This window comes from Octodon degus, unplaced genomic scaffold (genome assembly GCF_000260255.1).
Source record: "Octodon degus isolate 3935 unplaced genomic scaffold, OctDeg1.0 scaffold00129, whole genome shotgun sequence".
Classification (NCBI taxonomy): domain Eukaryota; kingdom Metazoa; phylum Chordata; class Mammalia; order Rodentia; family Octodontidae; genus Octodon; species Octodon degus.
This window is the reverse complement of record NW_004524705.1, coordinates 862,957-873,394: the sequence shown is the minus strand read 5'-3', so window position 1 is coordinate 873,394 and position 10,438 is coordinate 862,957. Positions and strand designations below refer to the sequence as shown.

The 10,438-nt window shown below is 55.0% G+C and overlaps 1 protein-coding gene across 4 annotated transcripts in view; it reads left to right on the top strand.

Moving 5' to 3' along the window:
• The first annotated feature begins 6 nt into the window (after positions 1-6).
• Serinc5 (serine incorporator 5) overlaps positions 7-10,438 on the top strand; it is a 76,555-nt gene continuing 66,123 nt past the window's right edge. For 3 of the 4 annotated variants that reach the window (XM_023700961.1, XM_023700960.1, XM_023700958.1), the window contains exon 1: positions 7-46. In XM_023700961.1, the coding sequence (XP_023556729.1) occupies positions 20-46 (27 nt within the window). In that variant the 5' untranslated portion in view covers positions 7-19. Of the gene's footprint in view, positions 47-1,116; positions 1,140-10,438 lie in introns of those variants that run through there. The other variant, XM_023700959.1, reaches the window with a different exon arrangement.

Sequence of the window (10,438 nt, the reverse complement as noted above, 5' to 3'; positions counted from 1 at the left end):
CGGGGCCGCGGCCGCCACGATGTCTGCCGAGTGCTGCGCGGGCCAGGTGAGCGGGTGCGGGCGCTGTGGAAGGAGGGTGCTGGAGCCGAGGCCGGGGCGGTCGCTGCCGCCCGACCCGCCCGGGGGAGCCGCGTGGCGTCCCCAGCTGGGGCAGAGGCGGGTGTGGCCGGGCTGGGTGCCGGGCTCCCGGATCCAGGCCCCGGTTCTCGTCTCGTGGGCGGACCTGCAGAGCTCTCCTGGTCGGACTCCGGGGCGCGGAGCCCGGTCCGGTTCACCCGGTCCCATCTGGCGGGACCTTGGGACAGTGGCCAGGGCTGAACCCTTTACGTCTGGGCTATCCGAACTGGCTCAGAACTGGGTAGGATGCGGGATCATCAGGGACCACGCGGGGTGAGATAAAAAGCATTCGTCACACTACCACAAATCCCCCGAAATGCGCCCCCCCTCCACGCACCTCAGGTTCTGGCCACTTTCTGCGGCAGCTCTGGAGTTCTCCTTCCTGTCTTTCCGTGGTGTGATCAAAAACACGGTGACTGCTCCTGCCCAGCGCCACCCAAGGGAGAGGCAGCTTGTAAAGCCATGCCACTGTCCTCATCCACCTCATTCATTGGACCTGTCACCATCCCACTCCTTCCTCTTCCTCAAGGCCAAAATAACCATGAAATGTAAATATTTTGAATCCATTCAGGATATGGAGTCAGCCTGGACAGTGCTGCTAAGGCACTCAAGAAAGAGGACTGTAGCTCGGTGCACAGTGGCCATAGGATGGGATGAAGGTGTCCAAACGGGATTCATGGCAACATTTCTTTCATGATAGTTTTTAAAGCATTCGCTGTGACTTTCGATCGTGCCTGCACACCTGCAACGTCTCCTTGGGGTGGGCACCTGCTTCCAGTGGGGGGAATGAGGGAACAGTGGCGGGTCAAGCTCCAGGGTGGGCGCTCCTTCTTCACAGGTGTTGGTTATCAGGATTTCGGCGCAGCATTTGACAGGTGTATTTGCAGAATGAATCTGACTTCGAGGGGCGCACTTTCAGGTGCAGAGTTGCTCCTGCTGATTTTCTGGTGGAGGACAGTTGGGCCAGCCCGTGCAGGATGCAGAAGTCAAGGGTTCTCTGGGAGGACTGAACGGCAGAGCTGGTGAGTCGCGCTCTGCAGGGTGGCTGCGTGCCGCTGCCTTGGTTTTGAGGTCAGATTCTGTGCTTTCATGCGTTCAAGCTGGTCTTTTTAGAGAGAGAGAAACTGAGGTTTTGGTTTTAGGTAGAATGAATGGGCTTTTTCCTGAGGCAGTCGAGGAGGGACAGAATGAGGGAGCCTAACATGCTTCCCACGCTTTGAGACCAAGGCAGAACAGGAACGTTTTTAGAAAGTTTTTCTTTTCTCTCTGTGTGTGGGTGTGTGTGCACATGTGTGCCTGTTTTGCTGGAGATTAGAGCCACGGGCATCTGCACACTAGATAGGTGCTCTAAGCTGGACTCTAGCCCCTGCACGTCTTTTATTGTGACTTTGAGATTCTGGCTTGCCAGCTGGGTGCAGCTCATTTACTGCCTCGTTAGAGCCTTGGGTCTGACCCGCTAGCCCCTGGAGTTTCTTTTGGTGACACCACATGCCCCATCTCAGGCTCAGAAAATTATTACCAGTACTAAGGGGTTTTGTAAGAGAATTACTGGTAAGGTTGATATTTTGCCAGGATTTAATGAGTTGTTTCTAATTCCCCCCTGCCCCTGAACTTTGGAAAGAACCAAATTCTGGCCATTCACCACAGGAAAGTTAGCTTCTGCTTTTCCTCAGTGCTGCTGTCTCCATCTGATTGTGCACCAGAATCTCAGAATACAGAACATGCCCGTGTGGGAATAGAGGCCCCTGAGACAGTTTAAGAGGCAGGCTTCCCGGGAAGGGGAAGGCTCAGCTCAGGAGAGGTGGGCTCACTCCTGGGCTCCTGTGGTGAGGGCTGAGCTAGTCTACACACTGCAGTTTCCAGAAGGGTCAGTGGATGTCCTCCAAGGTGAGGACAAGGGACCGAGATTATGAATGAAATTATTGTGAACAAAGCATCCTCCAGGTCTCAGTAGATTGGTGGATTTTGACTGGTTTGCTCCTTCCAGCAGCTCAGTCCCTTGCGGTACGTGTTTGACTACCCTTGGGTGGCTTATATCCACCTGGTGGGTCTGTACCATGCCATCCAGTGGGACAGTCATGGTTCAAGCAGAGCCGCTGGTAGGGAGCATGGCCCGTGGGAACATGTTCCTTGGGGCTTCATCTCGAGGGCCTTCTCACAAGCAAACCAAACACCTGGCCAGGAGGTGGCTCACGCCTGTTGTAATCCAGCACTGGGAGGCTGAGGCAGGAGGATTATTGCAAGTTTGAGGTCAGCCTGGACTACTAGGGAATTCAAGTTTAAATAACACAGTGAGACCTTGTCTCCAAAAACCAAAATCAAAACACTCACGAAGATCTCCCCCCACCTGCCCCCAGAAACAACTCGAAGGGGTGCTGGCAGTCCAGGCTGCAGCTTCGTCCTCTGCCCTAGAGGATCCTGTTGAGCAGGTGTCCAGCCCTTGCTGGAGTTGGGTTTATTCTGGTTGCAGGGAGAGGCCATGGTGATTGTGAGCAGGGTGAGCTGTGTTTTTTACACTGGAACAGGCACACTAGGTGCTGCGCAGACCAGACTGTGGGGCTGGAGAGAGGTGGGAAGCGCGTGTGGGGCTGGAGAGAGGTGGGAAGCGCGCGTGTGTGGGGCTGGAGAGAGGTGGGAAGCGCGTGTGTGTGGGGCTGGAGAGAGGTGGGAAGCGCGTGTGTGTGGGGCTGGAGAGAGGTGGGAAGCGCGTGTGTGTGGGGCTGGAGAGACGTGGGAAGCGCGTGTGTGTGGGGCTGGAGAGAGGTGGGAAGCGCGTGTGTGTGGGGCTGGAGAGACGTGGGAAGCGCTGGAGTGCTGACTGCTGAGCTTCGTTGTGGCCTCCGTACCTGGGGCATTGCAGGCTTCCGTAGAGAGAGGAAGAGCTGGACTTTAGTGGTGCAGAGGAAGCTGGTGGGGAGGTGGGCATTTGGCCAGGAGAGCCCATGGTCTTCTTTGTGCTTTGTTCCATTTGATATGCCAGTTAGAAATGAAGTAAAGATGACTCCACCACGCCCACAATTCCAGGACTCAGGAGGCTGAGGCAGAGGGATGGCCGTAGTCAGGGAGTCCAAGGCTGGCCTGAACCGTATAGTGAACAACGACAACAGAAGTTGAGTGAAGAAAGCAAATGCTGTGGTTTGAATGCATCCCTCAGATTGGGTGTGTTGGCAACTTAGTGACCAGATTTTTCCAGGGGTGTTTGGAGGTAGGACCTGGGGGAGGGAGTGGAGTCGGGGGGTCTGCTGATTTGGGGAGACTTAGATTAATGGGTCATTGCAGAGTGGCTCTGGTCTAAAACCAGCCAGTGCCTGGTGGATGCCAGTGCTGACCTCAGACATCCCAGCCTCGAGTTGAAGAAATGATCTTTGTCTTGTAACTGTCCCCATCTTGGATACACAGTGATAGAGCAGACGGCAGCTCACGTCAGCACGCCGCGGTTGGGGTGAAGTTGAGGGTGCAGAAGAGTTGGTGTGCCGCGGGGGGGGGGGTGCCTTGGGCCCTCGACGCCCTCTGTGCCCGTGGCTGGGATCCTTCCTCGCGATGAAGTATGGCCCGCCCAGGAGCCCCCGAGGTCTCCAGCTTGCTGTTGTTCATGTAGCTCCCGTGTGGGCTGTCACTGATGGCTGCAGATGGAGGCAGAGCTCACGGTGGGTGTTTGCTCAGGGTCCTCCGTGTGCGGAGCACAGTGGCAGCCCCGGGGACAGTGGGCAGCAGAGCTTCCTTGCTGTGACTCACCAGCTAGCAGGGAGTGGGAGGGCATGTTGGAGCAGCTGTAGAGCTGTCTGCGCGAAATGAGCTGTCCGCCTAGAACATCGAAGCCGCTGCGATGCTTTTCATCTAGGTGTGCCCAGGAGCCTCGTGCACTCGTGTGGGGCCTTTGGAAGGTGACTGACCGTGGGGTGCTTAACTGTCTTGTTAGGAGGGAGGGCTTGTCGCAGGAGGGGAGTCACGGGACTGTCTCCTTTCCCAGCTGTGAGCGCCTCTCCTCCCCAGGCCCTTCCAATGTGCCTTCCTGCCTCAGAGCCAGCCAGCTATGGACAAAAAAAATGCGAGTTGAAATAAATCTCTCCTCCTTTAAGTTGTGGGTGTTGGGCATTTATTCCAGTGACAGGAAAGTGACTTAAGAGTTGAGTACCAAAAGAGTGGGGCCATGTGGTTTAGAAGCCTTTAGAACTGGCTTAGAGGAGGAGTTTGGAGAGGTGTTGAGTTGCCTTGGTGGTGCTGGGGCAGAAGCCCTGCAGTGCCGCGAGCTGGCCTTGGAGGGAGACTGTGGCCTGCGCTCAGGAGACAGAATGCTGACAGAAATGCAGGTAGTAAAGACCCAGCTAAGAAAGTGTCAGTTGGGAACAAGTACTCCACTGCCGGTTGGACTCAAAACTGTCTGTGTTGTGCTCAGGCCCTTGCGCTTGCCAGGGAAGCACTTACTCCACTGAGCCATTTCCCTGGCCCCTACATTTTCTTAATGTCCTAAGACTTTGTAGGAGACAAATTAAGAGTCAGGGACTAATTAATCTGGCAGAGGAAATATCAAAGGAGCTCAGCGTTCATGCTGTAGCATGGGTACTGTTGCCAGTGTTCGGTGAGGTTCACAGTGAAAAGCAAAACCAAAAACCCAAATTGAGTCATTTAATAAATTTTGCTGGTGGCCTGAAAGGAAGCTCCTGCAACATTCTGCTCAGAAGGACTTTGTTGCTATAAAGGACTGGCTTCCCAGAGAAGGGACACTTTACATAGAACAACAGGAAAGATGCCTCGTGGGCACAGCGGAAGGCAGAAGCCCCTGCCCTCACTGGTTCGAGGGTGTAAAAGGCTGTGCTTTGGGAAGCGAGCCCCAGGAACCTCGCTCATCAGGGCCAGCTGGGAAAGAGTTTCTTGAAGCTCAGCCGTCCAGCACCCGGCAGCCTCAGCAGCCATGGTGTGGCAGGGCCTGGCAACTGCTCTGCCTGGTGCTGGGTTTATTGGCAGACAGAATGCAAGCATTGTGGGCTCAGGGACGCTTCTGTCCGGAGTTCAGAAGCAGCCCTGGAGTCCATGCCGTGCTGAAGCTGCGAGAGCCTGGCTGGAAGCGCAGGTGACCCCAGCCTGCTGGAGAATCGGGCGGAGCGTCTGCTGAAGGCTGCGGGCCCAGGGCCTGCTCTTTGGAGCCTGGGGGCCACTGCAGGCTGCGGGGTGGGGTGGGGAGGGACCGGCCGCCCAAGCCCTTTGTTCACATCTTGTCCTCGCTTGCCCCGGGGCTGGACATGTAACTGCAGGACTCAGCGTGTGCCGTGCTGGGTTTGGGTCTTGCTTTGGTCGCTATCCCCCGTGGAAGCGTTTACCCTGACGGAGGCACTGTACACCAGCAGGGCATAATTCTTTGAATTTTATAGGGGCTCGTAGCTAAGAGGAGACTTTGGCTTTGGACTTCTCAGCAGTGCTGGTACAGACTCCTAGAGGCGGACGGATGCACGCTGGCTAAGGGCGGGCACGAGCCTCTGGGGGCCGGGCGGAACGTCGTAGTGTAGGTCTTGGTGTCTCATGCAGGCAGGGCTTTCGAGGCCAGGCCTGGTCAGAGGAGCTGCTCGCCACCGGTGGCCTGGAAGGCGTCTCTCCTGGCTTCTCCCCTCACTCTCTGCCTCCCTGCGGCCACACTGGGAGCAGCTGTCCTCCACCAGCCCTTCCACCATGACTTCCCACTTTGGCGCCGGCCGAGGATGGACTGGAGACGTGAGTCACTGGCGTTGGGCATTCGCACCCTGTGGGGGAGCACCGGGCGGGGTGGGGCTTGCTGCAGGTGAGAGCCAGGCCCACGAGGGAGGAAAGCGACTTCAGGCCCTCGGAGCCATCATTCACCCTGCACGGCTGTCTGGGGAGGTGGCAGTGTCCCAGCGCCTCTTAGATGGTGCCGCATCTGAAGCACGAGGCAGCTGACTCCCAGGGCAGAGCCAGGCCTCCCCAGCTCGGGCTCCCAGGCCAGGGGACACGCTCCACGCCAGGCTGCTGCTCCTTACAGCAACAACAGGGACAAGGCCACTGACTGTGCAGAGTAGGACAGTGCAGACTGCCAGTGAGGTGGCGGTGGTGGGTGACGTTTGGATCCTTCAGATCTGAAACCAAAGGCCAGGCATGGGGTGCACGCCTGTGATCGCAGCCCTCGGGAGGCTGAGGCAGGAGGATTGCTGTGAGTTTGAAGCCAGTGTGGGCTACATAGTAAGTTCAAAGCCAGCCTGAACTGCAGAGGAAAACCCTACCTTTAAAAAAAATCTGAAACCAGAAACTGAAAAATGGTTAGCAAATTTAATAGTGTAGAAATTTGCTTGTCAGCTGTCAAGTAAAAACAGGGAAATATATGGAAAATGTGTCAGAACTATTTGAGGTATGAAACTGTCTTAGCTCATGCCTGAGGCTTTCCAACAGTCATTTAGTGGTGAAGTATTTTGTGTCATCAGGGTATGAAGAAATGGGGCTGGAGGCTGGGCCTGCTGTGCTCACTGGCAAAGACCTGGGTGCCACTGGGGACTGCCCACTGTCCACGTAGGGAGGGCAGATTTTATTCATGGACGCTGAGTCTTTGGGAGGAAGCAAGCGGCGCAGGGCTCAGGGGGTGCCCAGGAGGAGGACAGTGGTATGAGGTTGGTCCCGTCTGTGAGCAGATGTGTGAGTCCGTGGGTGGCTCTGCCAGAAGCAGGCCTGTCCTCCTCAGAGCCCTGTGCTTGCTGATACTTCTCCAAGTTAGGTCCTCAGGAACAACGTGGCGCAACTCATGGTCCTGTCCCTTGGGGTCTGAGGAGAATGGCCCCAAGACCTGGAAGGAAACCTGCAGGCTCTCACGGCCCCTCTGTGAGGTGGGGCGGGGCCGCAGGCACCTGGCCCTCCTCTGTGTGCTGGGAGTGATCCCTGGATTACTCAGAGTACCTCGCCGGGTACCACAGCACAGAGGAGAGGGCAGATTCTTCGCTGAGTCGCCAATGCCCAGGCCTGCTCACGGGTGTCGCCATGGCGGCCTCTCACAGCCCTGCCCTCTGGCTGGGCTCCCTGCCTGGCAGCCAGCCCCTTGGTGGTCCTCCTCTTCCTCCAGGACAGCCCAGCCCGAGGTTGTTCTCAAGCCCTTGCTTTCCCCAGTGCTCTGTGTTGAAAGTGGTGGGAAGGCATGGGGCAGCAAGGGCGAGGCTGTAGGGCTCTGGGCAAGTGCTGAGGGTGCCGCCCTGCCCCAGGTCCTCATCCACCCCTTGGAAGGAATCAACCCCCTCAGCTCTCCTTTTCCATCTTCCATCGCAGTGTTCTTCAGCAGCATAGGGGTTCCCACAGCCCAGGGGACTTTCTCTTGTTTTCCAACCCATGCCCTGCGTGTGCAAGGCAGGCACCCGCCTCAGAGCTGTGCCCGGCCTGAGGTCAGTCACATTTTTGTGCTTTGTGTCAGTGTCCTGTGCCATCCAAGACCCAGTATTGCAGTCATGGGCAGGTGAGGTGTAGAGCTGTGGGTGTGTTTCCGCTCCTGGAAGGACACTGCAATGAGAAAAATGCCGTCACCAGCTGTGGGTGCCACTGTCAGTCGGCGCCCCCGCCCTGATCTCTATCCCGCACAGGGCTGTCTTTTCGTCTCTTGGGGGACACTTGTGTTTGCTATACAAATGTGAGAGAGTGCTTGCCTTCTTGCTGTCCTGCCAACCACGGCTGGCACCTCTGGGCCTTGACCACGCGAGGACATGAGTGGCCACTGCAAGTGGAGAGTCTGTCCTGCCCCTGCCCTAGCGGGCACCTGGCCTTTCCCCACTGCGGTTGGGGTCACAGGGGCCCTACCCTCAGTGAACTTCCTCTCTGAATTCTGGGCTTGGAATGCGCACGACAGACACACACACACACACACACACACACACACACACACACACACAGAACAACACTAGCATGATGGTTTTCCTGGGGTTGTAGTGCAGTCCTGTTCCGAAGCCCCCAGGCAGAGTGGTGCTTAGGGCATCTCTGCCTGTATTTCCGAGCGGTAGGGACCTTCGTCCTAGATGATTTGGCCCTGAAAAGAAGGTCTTCCTGTAGGCTTAGCTGTCTTCAGGCTGGCCATGGTAGGATGTAATTCTTTCTTATCTCTTTATTTATTTACTTATTTGTTTATCTGTCCTTCTGGGACTTTGAGGCAGGATCTTTCTCTGTACCTCAGGCTGGCCTTGAACTTGTGTTGATACAGGGAACCTCCAAGTGACACGGAGAAAAGCTGATCTCCCAACCTAAAAGGTACCTGATGAGTTTGTGTTCTCTAAAACCAAAGAATGAATTTTAGGAACAAATGGAGGTTATGAGCAGAATGTATTTATTGAGGGGAAGAGAGCTTCTGTCTGAGAGAGGGACAGGAAGGGGGGCACGAGCGGGTAGTCCCCAGGAAGCTGTCTCCGCCAGGGACTTTTATAGAGGAAAACCATGCGGTGAGGTGGGTCTAAGGTGGTGGAAAAGACATGAGAACTCGCTTAGGTGGGCATGAGGTGGGACAAAACTATGGCCAACCAATGAGATTACAAGGACCATTGCTCAGGTAAAAATTGATTAAATCCAGTATCAGATGGGGAAGCAAGTCACAGTAGCAAGGGGGCATGAATATGGGACAGGGTTCTCTTCCTGCTGGGGGTTGGGCTAGTGACTCATTTGGGCTCTTTCAAGGTAATTGATACCTATTTAGGATATTAATCCCCGATGCCTATCTCTAGGGAAGAATGTAGCTGTGTTTCCTCTTTTGTCTTGGTCTTGAGGTGTGGCCCATATGGGAGTGTCTGTCTCTTCCAAGTTGCAAAGTCACCTTGTCTTCCATCTTGTCTCCTTGCGGGCCTGGCCCTGTCTGACTGCCTAGAATATTTCTGTCTAATTCAGCGGCCTACAATATTGGCAATCCTCCTGCCTCAGCCTCCCGAGTGCTAGGATGACAAGAATGCACTACCAAGTTCTCTGGCGTTTTATTCCTTGACCAAGTTGTTTTTGGTATTGTTAAAAGAATGTGAGACTGGCCTAATTCGTCACTACCATGTGTTTTTGGAGGTGAATTTTCATGATGTATGTCTGCAGTGTCTTGAGTTTTGGCCTGTGATTGGATGCTGAGTGGTAGCTACCGACTGAGTCACTGGTGGTCAGCCGTCTCCCAGGCAGTCAGAAGGGAGCCCCTGTAACCCTTGTTATATGTATTTTAAAGCATTTCTTAGGCCAGCCAGATAGCTCAGCACACTAAAACACCTGTTTAGGCATGTGCTAGGGGACTGGGTTCAGTCCCATTATGCCTTGTCAGCCCTGCCCAGGGCAACGCTGAGACATGGACTGAGACTGGGCGTGGTGGCAGGCGCCTGTAACCCCAGCTCTTGGGAAGCTGAAACCAGGATCACTAGAGTCTGATCTGTGCAGTGAGACTCTGTAGATCCTGTACTAAATGCATTAAAAAAAAGAATTAAAAACATAAAAATGTTTCCTATATCTCCTTGCTTGTATATTAATCATATTTTTTAAGTTTTATTGTTATTCTTTAAAATGTATTTGGTACAGGGTCTCCCTGTGCAGTTTGGACTCATAGTGAGCCTCCTGCACTTAGCGTCCCCAGTGCTGGGATTACAGGTGTGTACCACCACGCCTGGACTCCGTGGCCTCCGTGGCCTGTCTAGTATGCCCCGGAGGGGGCAGCGCCGGTGTACGTGTGGCGCCAGGATCGGATGGAGGTGCCTACCTTGCCTAAGCAGGCGCCTTAGACTGCTGAGCTATTTCGCCCGGCCTATTTAGTTATTTTTTTGAGACGGGGTCTCATGAATTTGGGCTGGCCTTGAACTCATTGTGATCCTCCTGCCTCAGCCTCCCGCCTGCAGCGATTACGGGACTCTGTCATTGGTGATGTTTTAACAGGCTTAGAATGTGCGTGTTGTGTGAGATGCAAGTGGTGATTTGGTTCCATTCTGTAAAGCATCTGCTTGGATTTGCAAGGGTCTTGCTTTTGAGAGACTAAAGTTGCTGATGTTTTAGGAAAGCAGCTGGTTTGGCTGTTGAGAGTGAGGTTGCAATGATGGTGAGCCAAGTAGTCAAAACAAAAGCAGGAAAATTGTACACGGCCTGAAATCTTATTTATGACAAGATGGGGGGTGGGGAGAGATCAGACTCCTGTTTGTTTCCGTAGTTTCTATACACCGGCAGGCTGCTCTTGGGGCCCACCATCCCAGGGCTGGTGTGGAATTTCCTCGTTTTGCTGCTCCTGGGAGGTCAGGCCCGCTGAGGGCTCCCTCGGGTTGAGGAATCTGTGTTCCTGCCCCTCGCTCAAGGTCTTCTCTGAGGTAGAGGCAGTGCTTTGTTTTTTGTCCCCCCCCCCCCC